Genomic DNA, 16,160 nt, shown 5'->3' with positions numbered 1-16,160 from the left:
GTTGATGAGTGCAATAAAGGAGTTTTCAGTCTCTACATCACAGATTTAATTCATAGGCTTCTGTAGCATTTAATTGCTAGGTTATAATTTACATTCATGATTTCATTCTTAGACCTGTTTGATACAATGGAATGCCGAACCAACCTAATTTATTCATCATAGAGTAATTCAAATATTCTTTTTTTGCAAGTCTTGCTGATTTCAATATTGGATAGCTGAAGCAACTCTACTATTTTGCTGAAATCATACGACAGGTTGGTACAATGTCTTACCTTGTTATGTTGTGTGTTTGATTTCTAATTCATTTATAACATTACTGTGAATGTGTTTGTCTTGTTATTGTGGTTTATTTATGATAGTTTGTGTCTGAATGGTCTATTGTATAAAGTGTTGCTGAAAATAACTATTGGTGTAGTGTTGTTTTGGTTTCTGTTTTATTCGGTGTGATTGTTTTAAAAAATGTCTGATATGTGTTTGACATAGTGTACTGATCTGGTATATCTTTTTGATTGTTGTCTATATTGATATATGCGATTTAGTTTTATACTGGAGTTATTTTGTTATAAGATTTTTTCATTAACTCTGTTATGATATGATATTAAGGATACTAAAGATATTAAGGATACTAAAGGTTTGAATTAAGCTTAGAACATATAATGCTGGATAAAGATTGGGTGCATCTTTCGAGGTATTAAATGTAATTATATATATAGATGTTAAAGTTTTCAAAAGGTGTTTGTGGATTTTTTTTTTTCTCTTCATTCTTAAATGAAGAGCTGATCCTGCTTATGTAAGAGGGGCTTCAAATTTTGTAAGAGATGTGGCTGCATCTTTGGGAGACGTTGAATTTGATTATATGTCCTTGCGTTGACTGTCGTAATATAGATCGTCACTGGAAAATTGTTGTAGTTGATCATCTTGTTATAAGGGGAATGGATGAGGCATATAAGCTACAATCTGTATATGGTATCATCATGAAGAATTGAATTCAGCGGTTGAAGGTGACAGTGACAGCAGATTCAGCAAGTGGAATGATGAGATTTTTATGTTATATGAAGCAGCTGATGAGTTTATGGCTGTCGAGTTTGGTAATATGGCTGACTTAGGTGATAGTGGAGAGGGTGAAGAGAAGAAAGAAGATGATTTTCTTGCAAAACTTGCAGATGCTGAAACACCCTTGTATCCAAGTTGTGTCAACCATAGTAAGCTCTCGGCTATAGTAACACTATTCAGAATCAAGTCACAGAATGGTTGGTCTGATAAGAGCTTCAATGACCTGCTAGAAACATTGTCGAAGATGTTACCAAAGGATAATGTGCTACACACATCACTGTACGAGGTGAAGAAATTTCTGAAATCATTTGACATGGGTTACCAGAAGATTCATGCATGCGTCAATGATTGTTGTCTATTGAGAAAAAAGTACAAGACGCTTGATAAGTGTCCTAAATGCAAGACTTCCAGGTGGAAGACTAACATGCAAACTGGTGAAGTAAACAAAGATGTTCCACAGAAAGTATTAAGATACTTTCCGATTATACCAAGGCTGAAGAGAATGTTCAGATCAGAGAGAATGGCCAAGGATTTAAGGTGGCATTTCACTAACAAGAGCAGTGATGGAAAACTTCGACACCCTGTAGATTCAGTTACTTGGAATCGTATGAACGACAAGTATCCTTCTTTTGCAGCTGAAGAAAGAAACATGCGGCTTGGACTTTCCACAGATGGATTTAATCCATTCAATATAAAGAACACCAAGTATAGTTGCTGGCCTGTTTTGCTAGTAAACTACAATTTGCCACCGGATTTGTGTATGAAGAAGGAGAACATCATGCTTACGCAACTGATTCCTGGACCACAACAACCTGGTAATAGCATTGATGTATAGAGGATCTAATTCATCTCTGGAACAATGGAGAGTTGATATATGATGCCTTCAGCAAATCTACTTTTACTCTTAAGGCAATGTTGCTTTGGACGATTAGTGATTTCCCGGCCTATGGGAATCTTGCAGGATGCAAAGTAAAGGGTCAAATGGGCTGTCCTTTATGTGGGAAAAATACAAACAGCATGTGGTTAAAGTTCAGCCGAAAACATGTCTACATGAGTCATAGAAAGGGTTTGCCACCAACACATAGTTTCAGAGGAAAGAAGTCATTACAATCCAAGTTTGATGGTAAAGCTGAACATGGGAGAAAGGGAAGGATATTAAGTGACCAGGAAATTTCTCAAAATCTAAAAAATTTCAAGAATGACTTTGAAAATCTGAAAAAATATGTCCGTAAGAGGAAAAGTACAGATTGTACTGGAATTATGTATGACAGTGAGGATTTATCCACTGATTCATCTGAGGATGAAGATGAGGAAATAGAAGTAGACGAGGATGAGTTATTTAGATGGAAGAAAAGATCTAGTTTTTTCAATCTACCTTATTGGAAGGTATGCTAATAATTTACTATCGTGATTATTTCTGTTTCATATTTTATCAATTAAACCTTTTTTAATTTTCGTTTTGTTCTTGTATGTGTTGGTTAGGATCTTCCGGTAAGGCATAACTTAGACGTAATGCATGTGGAGAGAAATGTGGCTGCAAGTATTGTATCTACTTTGCTACATTGTGGGAAATCAAAGGATGGTCTTCAGGCACGTAAGGATCTGGAATATATGGGTATTAGAAAGGATTTGCATCCTAAAACACAAGGAAAAAGAAGATACCTTCCAGCAGGCCAGGTGATAGGTTATTTACATTGATATTTAATTAAGTTATAATGTCTGGATTTCAGTTTATAAATTTAATCTACTTTTGTCCTTTATTTGATTGCAGGCCAGGTTTGAATTTAGATTAGGAGTACCAAAAGACTGCAGCGCTTCATCAGATGAATTGTATAAGGAGGTCATTGAAATCAATATTGGTTAAGGCTATTAGGGAAGCTGAGAATCACCAAGAAAGGATGAAGCTGCGGCCTAAGAATGTGGAACCAGCTGATTGGTGTAAATTTGTCAAGCTCAAAACAAGTGCTGCATTTAAGGTATTAAATTTCAGTTAAGTTTTTGCTGAGATAGTATATCAATATTAACAATCATTTAATTTGTTAGGTGGTGAGCGATAGCTACAAGGCAAGAAGACAGAAACAAATTCCTCATACTACAAGTCGCAAAGGAATTGCTAGACTAACTGAAGAGTTGGTAAGTATACTAAAACTATGTTGCTACTTCTCATAAGTTTTAATATTCTTTCAACCGATAAAGACAGTTTTTTGGTATAGAAACAAAATAGTTCAGACCCATATGAAGTGACAAGGTTAGATGTGTGGGTGACGTCACGTACCAAAAAAGATGGGACACCAGTGAATACACTGCTGAAAAGATTTTGAGTTGTTTTTAAATCTGTAAATTAACTTATTTTTAAATCAGTTGTAGTTTTTATTTTATTATGAATGTTGTTACATATTAGCATGTAAATATATGTAAATTATGATTTGTAGAAAAAGGCAGCTGAACTTATGAAGTCTGCTGGTAGTCCATCAAGTATAGCATATGGACCAGGAGATGCTCTTACCCAACTTTTAGGTCCTGATAATCCTGGTCGAATGAGGGCAATGGGTAGAAACATGAACAAAACCAAGCTATCTTGTTTCCAAATGAAGCATAAGATTTTTACTGAAATGCAAGAGAATCAAATACATCTCCAGCAAACAGTCCATAAGCTACGAGATGAGATTGACAAACTAAAGAACCAGGTTAGCTAGAGGCTTTCTTTATGTTTGGTTAACTGCTATATTATTATATGTTCAAATTAATAACTTTTTATATATGTTACAGAGACAAGAAACTGAGACTGGTGAAAACTCAGCAGCAAGAGTGTATTGTAATTTATAAGTAAGTATACAAATTTCTTTACAATTACTTAGAATATGACATGTTTTTATTCTACTAACTATTTTGTAGAGTGTGAACAAAGGATCACAACCTAAGTGTGTCTTGATTGATTGGGCTGGTGATTATACAAATGTTGCTGAGGGACGCATTATTTCTTCTGATCCAAAGGATATGGTGAATAACAGTCCATTAGGCCCTCACATTCGTAAAGTACTTGTTGAGACTGCTACTGTACCAGAAGCATCTTTTTGGAGACCTGCCCATCAAATTTTCACAATTGAGAACGCTGTTGGGCATATGATTGTCTGGCCTGCCAAAAAGTGTGTTAATCTTGAATAGGAGCTGCAGCAAGATGATATTGCAACACTGGTAAGGGTTTTTTGTTTACTTTGTCATGACTTGATTAGTATCAGTTAACATACTTAGGTTATTGTCACAATGTGTTTGACAGGGTACAAGGAAAGATTCATTGAACAAATGCAAACTTGTCGAATGATGATGTAGTTGTTGCTGAAGGACGTTGGCTATCAAAAGATCCAAAGGCATTGGTGAATGGACTTCCAATCGGACCAAAGGCTGTTAAAGTATTTGTTGATGAGGTGCATCAGTCCGAGACATTTATATGGAGGGCTACGATGGAAGTAGCATACCTTGAGGACTGTTTACTGTCTTTTGTTGCATGGCCTTATTGCAAAGTTGTATTTGAAAACACCAACACAGATGGAGCATGTCAGAAAGCTCCAGTTCATCTGCATCAATTGATCAGTCAGGAGAACAATCAGCATCAGCAGTTCTAAAATCTACAGAAAGAGGTGAGAAGTCCTATATTGATACAACTACAGCAACATGTCAAAAATCTGCAGCAACAAAGACGAAGTCTACAACATCAAGTCAAAAAATCTGCAGCAACATCAAAGGAGAAATCATTTGCAGCAGATCCTACATCAGGAGAGAAGTCTCTAACAAAAGGTTCAAAATCTCCTGCAACTGAAATTGAACTAACTTCACAGCCCCCTCTTCGGAGATCTCCGGTAAATAACAACACATGTTATGAATTTATTATAGTTAATATTCTCTCTTTATTAAATGGTTTATATTGTAAACATGTCAGAGGAAAAACATAGGTGGAGGTATGAAGGAAAATCAGAAGTGTACGCTGATGGATATTAGCGGAAAGAAGCGGATTGTTGCTGAGGGAAGTGTTCATAAAACTGACCCGGAGCATAAGGTCCACTCTGTTACATTGGGTCCTAATGCTACTAGTGTTTGGATTGAAAAAGTGAAGGTGGATGATGCAGCAGTCTAGAAGACATCAGATGAGATCGAGTTTATGAGAGATGCACTTGGTTCACCTATCGCTTGCCCAACAGATAAATTGGTTGTCTATTGACTGGTAGAAACTAAGCTAAGTGTTAGAAATTGATGATTGTGAGTTGAGTATACATGTTATGCAGATGTTATTACAAAACTAATGATGAAAGAAATTTTCTTTGTAGGGAGTGAAGCAACTTTGGTCCAGCTAGTCTAACTAGCTACTTTTGTTTAGTTTAAGAATATGTTAAAGAACTATGTGTTTGGGATTCAGACTTATGATTTATGCTATATTGGTTTCAGACTTATGTTGCTTCTTTTGGATTCAAACTTATGTTGCTTCTTTTGGATTCATACATGTTTTATGGTTTCAGACTTATGTTATATGGTATTTTGGATTCAGACTTGTGTAGTGAAGGATTTATATTTTATTAATAATATTATGCAAATTATAATAATAGATAGCTATATTAAAATACATATAACATCAAAAAAAAATGTTATCTTCATATATTATAGCGCTAAACATTAGCTCTCAAAACCTATATTACAGCACATTCGTAGCTATTAATAAATTAAGTATGGCAAAATCCATAAGCTATTATATCAATATATATTATTGCACTACAAATGACTTGTTAAATAATAAAATTGAGAAAGCGATAAGGATATATTTGCAAAAAAAAATGAGATGATAAGATATATCACAGCATAAAATCTTTGCCATTATATGGAGATCTTTCGTAGAACATAGTAAAAGTTATTAAAAAAAATATTACCCAAAAATATATTGCTATAGTATAATAATTAACAGCATACAGAAAACATTATGTTATCTACTTATATCATTGCATTAGAAATGTGCTATGGTAAGGGTGACCTCTACCACAGCTCCGGATGACACATCAGTTACTAAAACGCTATTAATAACATATTATAGCGAAAATCCCATGCTATAAATGTTCATTTTTATTGTAGTGTAATTAGCGACTGCTTTGTGACTATTCTTTTATAGTCGTTTATTAGTCGCTTATTTGCGATAAAACAATTTAGTCCCTAAATTAGTCGCTAAATAGCGACTAAAAAGCGACGAAATAAGTTGTGAATGTTGTCGTCAAACAGTCGCCAAATCCGCAACTATTTGTGTAGTTGTTAATGTAGTCGTAAATTTGGCGACCATTTTACGACATTTTCAGCGGGTCGGAATTTTGTCGCAAAATAGTCGCTAAAAGGTTGTTTAAACACGTTTTTAGCATTCCGGAGTAGGTGTACCAGTATTTGGTGACTACGTGATATAGTCACTTTTTAGTCGCTAAATATGCCTATGTAAACTGGCTCGCCAATCGTTTTTCTCACTCGCAGAAACACAAAACAACAAAAAAAAACGTGATCATAGAGTTTTATAATAATGTCAGGAAGTTACAATTATAGTAATTTCCTGGAGTGGATGTACAAGAGGATCGATGAGGTGACGGGAAATTTTACATAAGAGTTCAGAGCCGGGATGGAACAGTTCATGCAATTTGCAAATAGCCAGCCTTTTGCACAAGAAAATGGGGGTAAGTTTTTTTGCCCTTGTAGTAAGTGCAAAAACGGGAAGCGTTTTCTAGGGACTAGAATTTGGAATCATATTTTTAGTTATGGGTTCATGCCAGATTATTATGTTTGGTATAAGCATGAGGAAGAAATTAATATGGTATAGGAACGAGTACTGTTGATCCGACATTTATTATTGGGAGTGAGAAAGTGGGTAATGTAGTAGAAGATACATATGTGGATATGGTGAATGATGCATTTCCTTCTAATGTGGGTTTTGATGATAACTATCAATGGGATGGGGGTTATCAGAGTGTAGAAGAACCAATACTTAACCATTCAAAATTTTTTTATGACTTGTTCGAAGGTGAAAAAAATTCAATATATGATGGTTGTCGTGAAGGTCACTCACAATTATCTTTAGCTGCTAGAGTTATGCAAAATATGGCAGATTATAATATGAGTGAAAAGTTAGTGGATTCAGTATGTGAAATGTTGAGTGATTATTTACCAGAAGGACACCAGGCTACAAGTTCTCATTACTAGACAGAGAAATTGATGCGCAATTTAGGACTCCCATTTCATACAATTGATGTTTCTATAAACAATTGTATGTTATTCTGGAAAGATGACAAAAAGAAAGAAAAATGTTTGTTTTGTGATGCACCAAGAGGACAATGTTCCATCAACAACTCCATGATCAACTCCAATATGGTTCATATTGTTTCTTAACTCATGAACTAAGGTCTTTTCTTCTGTTTGTATGTGTTATAAACTTTTTCTTTCTTTGCTTTTGGTTTGAATTCTATTTTGGACTTGTGTATGTTCTGGTTTCAATACAATGATGGTTATGTTTATAATGTGTTTTCATTAGATTTTTCATTTCATAAATCAGTATTAAAATCAGGATTACAAAACAATAAGAACCAGTTAATTTCATTATTTTCTAAAACAAAGTAGTCGTTATTTAGAAGTCATTTAGACGGAAAATTGTCGTTAAATAGAAGGTAAATAGTCGCAGAAAAATCGACTAATTTAAGACTAAAGTATTGCAAGTTTTATTCATGTAAAAACGTCGTAACTTAGTCGCAAATTAGTCGCTAAATTTAGCAACTAATACACAACTACTGCTAATATAATCGTTAAATTGTCGGCAGATTGTCGCCAATTTTGGTTACTAAATAACGACAGTGCGACGACAATTTAACGACAACAGTATATCATCGTTAAATAGTCGCTATATAACGACTATTTAACGACTATATGTATTAGCGACAAAAGTTTAACTACATCAGTGATTAGTCGCTAAATAGTCGTAAATTTTCATTTACAGACTATTTAGCGACAATTACTATAGTGGCCGTTGCCCCTGGTTTCTTGTAGTGGCAATGTTCCGTACAAATTCTACTGTCCGCCGGCTCTTAGTAGAATTGCAAGCCTGGTGGGACACCTAATAACCTACACAAGGAAACAAAGCAAATGACGAATTTTGAAGTGGCTAAGGTCTTCACCGAGATCGACCTTCACAAACCCTTCACAATTCGAATCGGGAGAAACAAGGAGAGTTGCAGTCTCCTGCCCCCAATTACCCCCCAATCTGTCCTCTTTGTGACAAAGTGGGACACACTTCCAAGCATTGCACTAACGCCCCTCCACTATGCTCTTGCTGCAAGAACGCTTTTCACTCAGAGGCTATCTGCCCATGGAGAAAAGGGAAGGAGAAAGATCTTGCGGTGGTCACTATCCAGGTTCCCCAACATTTGAGCAAACCTGAGGAGTTCCAGGTGAAACATGTCTCTCAAAAGTGGGTACAGAGAACCTCAATCGAGGCTTCCTCTTCTTTGCTTACAACAATTGGTGATAGATGTCATGTGAGCATCCTAACCAACCAAGCAGTCCTATCAAAGATCCTGACCCGACGACAGTTGAAACCTCAACCGAAGGTGAGAGGGCTGATCCTCCGCAAAGGGAGGAAGTTATTGAGGAAAAGCCGCCAGATGAATCCCAAGGAGGATTCACCACCATCTTATCCAAAATTCAGAAAAAGAAGCTTAGGGCCAAACGCAATAATGGCTCTATATATGCGGGAAGGTTTTCCTTCCGCCATTAGTTACCATTTTAACACTTTTTGTAATGCTGATGTTTTGTTGGAACATATGTGGGATTAATAATCCAGATAAGCAGCAACTCTTTAGATCTTGGTGCCAGCAGCAACGCCCCATTTTTGGCTGTCTTTTTGAGACTCATGTCTTAGAACACAAGCTTTAAAAATCAAGATTAAACAAGTGAACCTTGGGCAAGGTTATTGACTTGAGAGATAGCTAACCAATCCTAGATGTCTAAGCAACAAACAAGAACAATCCTATGGCTAAGAACATTTATGCAAATCAATCCATTTCCATGATAGAGATTCCTATGCTAATCAAGTGATAATCAATAATTTCCAAAGGCAATCACAAGGCAAGCATGCATTAAGAACAAGTCTAAATACCACTAAGCACCCTAATCATTAATTTACATTGGCTAGGAATGCAAAGCTCTTGATTAATTTGGTTCAGGAATTTCATCAAACACCTTATGGGCATGGAAATCCTACTGTCAAGATTCAAGCTTGTTCAAGGCTATCTAGCATTATTAGCACCAATCAAGATAGGAAATACATAAATAAAGCCTTAGACATCAAAGATCAATCATCTATCTCCCTAATCTACCTAGCCTAAAGTTCTAAAATATCTACTCACTCATGGTCATGATCACACAAAGGTAGAGGTTTCATCTTTGTGAAATCATAATTAGAGATTATAGAATAGGAGATTTGAATAGAAATTGCTATTAAAAAACTTAGAAGTACTCAATCATTCAGCAAACCAAGAGTAAACAAGCTTAAGAACCCTAAATGGCTGCTAAACAAAAGATAAGATAAGAGATCAGTCTCCCCTTAATAGGGTTAGAGTATTTATAGGAAAATAAAGGGAGCCGGGTCAACCCAGTTCAAACCGGGTCAAACCCGGATCAAAACTAAAACAAGTGTGGTGATGGTCTCACACGGCCATGCTTTGGCCGCTGGTCCAAACGATCAGTGCACGTCTACTCTTCACTTGGCCACCGTTTGGCCGCTGCTCTTGGCCGCGTGTGGCTCCTGTCTTCACTCTGGCTGTATATACGTTCACTCAAACAGGTATAACTCTTTACACGCACATCTTATTGACCTGAAATCACCTCCATTGCAAAGCTTACTCAATTTCCAATAACGTAGATGAAGAACGCTGGAGCTAAATCCCAAGGAAAGGTCTTTATACGAGTCGATCTTTGAGGGACTGCAAACTGGTTCCGAATCATCAATCATCTTGTGTGCATCCAAATGTGTGTCTTCCATTATATTGCTAATTATTGACTTATTTGGCTCCAAAGCACACTTTCCTTGTACATCTCTACTCCATCATCTGAGATAACAAACTTGATGCAAAATGCAACCTAAACAACCTAAATGCTCATGAATATGCACAAAACAATGAAGAATGAAGCTCTAAAATTACATAAAAACAGAAGATATCAACTCTCCCAAACTTATAACATGCTAGTCCTCAAGCAAGGACCAAACAAAAAGTGAGAGAGAGAGGTTTAAAAATGGGACTGAGATCCTAAAGGTATGAAATAAAGGATTCAAACCAAAGTCCTTAGATGCAGTTCAATGGTGCTAAGATCAATCAAAGTCCTTACAAATATTTTTCTATGCTTAACACAATGCACCACTCTAGTTCATCTTCTATCTATTGGCAAAGACTTGCAATCCTATTGAACATCTCTTTCACATTCATTAAAGTGCTTGGTGTGATCTTGCAAATGGAAAATAAATCAAGCTCAATTGGTTTAAGGGAAAGGCTGTTTATAAAGTGGTTGGAAATGGTGCTTTTAGGTGGTTAACTCTCAAACAAAGAGGAATGCTAGACAGTCATGAAACCTATCTAAGACTGAGAATAATTTGGGCATACAAAGCTTAGCTCTTGATGTTCTACCCACCTAGAAGCTTTTCTACCCTTTTTTCAACTTTCTTTCTCTTTTTTTTTGTTTTCAAACCCAAAAACTCAACTTTGATCTCTTAAACCCTTTTTTGTAACTTCAGGTCTTATTCTTTTTGTATATCTCTAAGGCTGTTCTTTGTTTTAAACACTAGCTCCTTTTCTTTCTTATTCTTTCTTTGCTATACTCCCAATCTTATTTGATTTTCCTTTACTCTTTTCTTTTTTGATTCTAGGAGATTATAACAATACTTTCTATCCCTTTTCCTTGAGACTTAGAGCTTATAACCAAACTTAACCTTAGAGACTTTTCTTTTCTTTTGACCAAGTAAACCTTTATTTCCCTTCTTAATCTCTCTTGTTCCCAAACTTGAACCCAAATCAACATTCTAACCACCTATTTCTTTCAAAACCAGTCGTATTAGCTAGCTATAAAGATTCCAAACCTAGCTAAAACAAGAGCCAGTTCTTTGTCATTCTCAATACTCTCAATATTTCACAAGGCTTGAAAGAAAAAGCTGGGGTTCAAAGGTATGGCAAGAGATTGGGTTAAACAAAATAGAGTGGCAAATAGGGATAGTTAACCCAAATGAAAGTTCCATGAGCAAGCATTCATAGTCCATATGCAAGATAATTTAAAGATCAAATTAAAGTCCAGATAATATAGAGATGCAGCAATGATAGCACGCTTTACACTAGAAGAAAATGCTTTCAAGTGACACAATGCTTTTAAGCCTAGATTCTTCATTTTTTCGCAAAGATTAAACAAGCACCAATGAACTATAAATGAGGGATGTGGGTTCAATCCTAAAACTCTACCTTTACAAGGCAATTTCATCATTATCCCCAAATGCAAATGCATACTAAATGCTTCTAGACTCAATCCTAAACACAAGAATGAATATGCAAGGCTACATGCATTTTTTTGGTTTTTGAATTTTTCAAATTTTTTTTGATTTTTCTCAAAACATAGCTATTAACAATGCAACACACAAAATGAAAATCAAAACAAAACACAATGTTAGATGGTTAGTCCCTCCCCCAAACTTAATTCACACAGTCCCTGTGTGAGAAAAGTCCAAGAGAAAGACTAACAAAATAAAGAAAACAAGACTCAAATGATATATACAATGGAAAGTTAGGACCATACCTTGGCCCTAGTTGTGAACCTTAGGGAGTGGAGTGATAGGAGGAGCTTTAGTGCTTCCTTGAGATCCTGTTGAATTGCTGGAAGGAGAGTGGAGGTTGATAGTAATGACACCTGAGAGAAGTTCATGAAGCTTATCTTTGTCATAATAATACTTGGGATCTAGCTTGGCTTTGACACTTGCAAAGGGTGAAGAAGGACCTTTGTGCTTCACTTTGTACTCTATTGCTCCATCAACAAGCCCCAAAGGATGCAAACACAAAGTCATAGGAGATGAAACAATGGTGGGAGGGTGGTTTTGTTTCTTCTTCCTCTTCTTCTTGTCAACAACTTTATTTGCTTGACCCAAATCCCCTTCTCTAGAATCTCCTTTGAGGTCATCAAATAAAGAGTCTAAACACTCACCATCCAAAATGTCTTCATCAAGCTTTGTAGTCTCTTTAATCCCCACTTTATCAACTTGGAGCTCTTGATGTTGATCATTCAAGTCTCTATGGGCTTCCTTAGTTGCCACTTCTTCACTAGTGATTGTTCCACAATACATTGTAGAGGGAGGTTTGATAGGATAGGATGTGTTGGGATTGACATGAAGAAGAGTTACTCTCTTATTTGGGAAATCAATGCTTGCCCCCACAGTGTTGAGAAAGGAAGTTCTTAGTATGAGAGGGAGCCTGTTGGTTTCTTTCATCTCAACTACCATGAACTCTGTTGGAACTGTGCAATCACCAACCTTGAGTGGATAGTTCTCAATCAAACCAAGTGGAGAGTTTGAGGAATCATGTCCAAACATGATGGAAGAAGAGGGACGCTTCATGTCTTTGATCCCAAGACTCTTTACCATCTCAAGTGGCATCACATTAACACTTGATCCTGAATCACATAAGGCATCATCAAGTTGTAAAGCACCAAGTGAGCAAGATATAGTAAATCTGCCTGGATCTTCAAACTTGGGAAGTGTTTTTGGTCTGGGTTGTTGTTCACTTGGTGAATCAAAAATTCCCATGATTTCTTCCACCTTCTCTCTGTTTGCTAGAATAGCTTTGATGAACTCTATATGGCTACGAACTTGAGACAAGCTATCCACATAAGGCAAAGGTGCTCCAACTCTATTCATATTAGCTTTGAAACTTGAGAGCGCTTTCTTTTTGGCCTTTGTAAGGACCCTTTGTGGAAATGGAATTGGAGGACTATAAAGAGGAAGAGCAACACTTGGTTCATCTTTCTTTCAACCTCCTCGGCAACTATCTCCTTACCCCTTGATCCTTTCTCAGTTTTCTCAACTTTAGCAACCACCAAACTCTCAACAGCAGAACCATATAGGAGAGCAGAGATCACTTCAATAGACCTTTCATTCTCATCAGCATGGCTATCCATTTTTGATTTTTTGAAACTCATACTAGTAACCCTGTTCACTTCTTCCTTGAAGATGGCATTGCAAAACTCCTTTGGGTTTGGTTCTGGTTTTCCTGGTAGAGAACCCATTTGTCTTGTTGAAGAGGAAGAAGTTTGTCCCTGGACCTGTGTTTGCAACCTCTCAATCTTGGCATTTAACTCACCATAGACATTTTCAACCTTGTTGTGCATGGCTTTCATTTGTGTAGCAAGTTCAATGGCACCTCTCCCTTGTCCTTCAAGGAGTTGTCTAAGTAGAGCAGTTGTGTCATCTACTTGACCTTGAGGATGTGGTGCATTCATTTGTTGTTGAGGTTGGGAATAGCTTTGAGGTTTTGCTTGGTAGTTCCCTTGAGGTTGAGGCTGATAACTGGGTTGGGAAGGAAAACCAGGAGTTTTTTGTGGTGAATAAGTCTGATCTTGTGGGTTCTCCACATTGGTGTTGTGGTAAGAGAGGTTAGGGTGGTTACGGTAATTGGTATTGAACTTGTTATACCCTTGGCCACCTACATAGTTGACTTCTGCTTGACCTTCAACACAAGCTTCCATACCTTCTTGATAAAGTTCACATTCATTGACAAAGTGGACTTGCTTTTGATTTGCCATCATCGTCTTATCCATCTTGTCATTCAAAGCTTTAATCTCCTTGAGGTGCTGCTTATTCATATCAGTATAGTCCCTTGTAGTTCTGTCATAATCCTCCCCATAGTTGCCATCACTTTGAGCAAGATTCTCCACCAAAGTCATACCAACATCAACATCTTGGCCAAGAAAGTTACCTTGACTTGCTGTGTCAAGCAACATCCTTATCTTTGGGAGCAGCCCTCTATATAATGTGCTGAGAAGAGACTCCTTGGAGAAACCATGATGAGGACATTGCATAGTATAGCCCTTGAATCTCTCCCATGCTTCACAAAAACTCTCATTTCCCTTTTGAGCAAAGCTTGATATTTCATTCCTCAACCTTGCTGTTCTTGTAGTAGAGAAAAACTTGGATAGGAAAGCTCTCTTGCATTGATCCCAAGATGTGACTGATCCCACTGGTAGGTTCTTCTCCCAAGTCCTAGCTCTATCTCCAAGAGAAAATGGAAAGAGGCGGAGCTTGAATGCATCTTCAGAGATTCCATTGATTTTCACTGTCCCACACATCATATCAAATTGATCCAAGTGATCAAGAGGGTCTTCCATAGGAAAACCATGAAACTTTGAGCTCTGCACCATGTTGATAAGACTTGACTTGATCTCATAGTTATTGTTCTCAACAGGAGGTGCTCTAATTCCTTGGCGTTTCCCATGAATGTTGGGTTGATCATAAGTTCCAATAACTCTTGGTTGTCTTGGAGGATGGAGAGGAGCTTGGTCTTCATTGTGCTGATAATTTCCATTATGACCACCAGCAGGAGGAGGATTGTTCTCCATAGCTTGGCGGGCTAAACGGCGGTTCTCTCGTTCAAGAAGGTGAATGTCTTCAACGGGCTCAAATAAGTTGGCTTGGCCTTGACTTCTCAAGTTCATACACCTTGCAAAAGAGAAAACAAAACACCAATGCAAACCAAGTGACAAACAATGTAAAGTAAATGAATAGTCTCAGGCAAAGATGAAATCATAATGGTCAAATTGAATGCAAATGGGCAACAACGCCAAATTGATGCAGTACTTTTGCTATCAATTATTATCAATCCACAATTTGCATTAATCAACTCACTAAGAATACACAAAACTGCTTAATCTATTCTTAAACAGGAAAAGGTTCTTTTGTAACAATCTTAACTAACAAACTGATTCAAAGAAATAAAACAAGACAATTCAGACAAGCAAAATCAAAGAAACAGAACACAACTAGCAACAAGCTTTAAAAATCAAGATTAAACAAGTGAACCTTGGGCAAGGTTATTGACTTGGGAGATAGCTAACCAATCCTAGATGTCTAAGCAACAAACAAGAACAATCCTATGGCTAAGAACATTTATGTGAATCAATCCATTTCCATGATAGAGATTCCTATGCTAATCAAGTGATAATCAACAATTTCCAAAGGAAATCACAAGGCAAGCATGCGTTAAGCACAAGTCTAAATACCACTAAGCACCCTAATCATCAATTTCCATTGGCTAGGAATGCAAAACTCTTGATTAATTTGGTTCAGGAATTTCATCAAACACCTTATATGCATGGAAATCCTACTGTCTAGATTCAAGCTTGTTCAAGGCTATCTAGCATTATTAACACCAATCAAGATAGGAAATACATAAATAAAGCCTTAGACATCAAAGATCAATTATCTATCTCCCTAATCTACCTAGCCCAAAGTTCTAAAAGATCTACTCACTCTTGGTTATGATCACACAAAGGTAGAGGTTTGATCTTTGTGAAATCATAATTAGAGATTATAGAATAGGAGATTTGAATAGAAATTGCTATTAGAAAACTTAGAAGTACTCAATCATTCAACAAACCAAGTGTAAACAAGCTTAAGAACCCTAAATGGCTGCTAAACAAAAGATAAGATAAGAGATCAGTCTCCCCTTAATATGGTTAGAGTATTTATAGCAAAATAAAAGGGAGTCGGGTCAACCCAGTTCGAACCGGGTGAAACCCGGATCAAAACTAAAACAAGTGTGGTGATGGTCTCACGCGGCCATGCTTTGGCCGCTGGTCCTGACCGCTGGTCTCACACGGCCATGCTTTGGCCGCTGGTCCAAACGATCAGTGCACGTCTACTCTTCACTCGGCGACCGTTTGGCCGCTGCTCTTGGCCGCTGCTCCAAACGATCTTCCTCTTACTGAACTCCATTGGCCAGCTCTTGACCGATTGGGATGGCCGCTGGTCTTCACTCGGCCACCGTTTGGCCGCTGCTCTTGGCCGCGTGTGGCTC

General features: G+C 37.1%; 1 protein-coding gene across 1 annotated transcript; it reads right to left on the bottom strand.

Annotated features, from left to right (window-relative positions):
- On the bottom strand, window positions 13,003-14,703 carry LOC104710091. The gene is made up of 2 exons (XM_010426636.1): window positions 14,249-14,703; window positions 13,003-14,110 (listed from the first exon to the last, which is right to left on the bottom strand). Exons 1-2 carry the CDS (start codon window positions 14,701-14,703, stop codon window positions 13,003-13,005), a joined length of 1,563 nt encoding a protein of 520 aa, XP_010424938.1.

The sequence above is a fragment of the Camelina sativa genome, chromosome 1 (assembly GCF_000633955.1).
Source record: "Camelina sativa cultivar DH55 chromosome 1, Cs, whole genome shotgun sequence".
NCBI classification, from domain to species: domain Eukaryota; kingdom Viridiplantae; phylum Streptophyta; class Magnoliopsida; order Brassicales; family Brassicaceae; genus Camelina; species Camelina sativa.
Note: the sequence above shows the minus strand (reverse complement) of the source record. Positions and strands in the feature narration are given on the sequence as shown.

Excerpts from the sequence above, each read along its gene's own strand:
- LOC104710091 (XM_010426636.1), bottom strand. The coding sequence starts at position 14,703 with ATGGAGAACAATCCTCCTCCTGCTGGTGGTCATAATGGAAATTATCAG. Across the intron at positions 14,111-14,248 it reads TCTACTACAAGAACAGCAAG|AGGGCTGCTCCCAAAGATAA; the intron begins GTTGAGGAATGA and ends CACATTATATAG.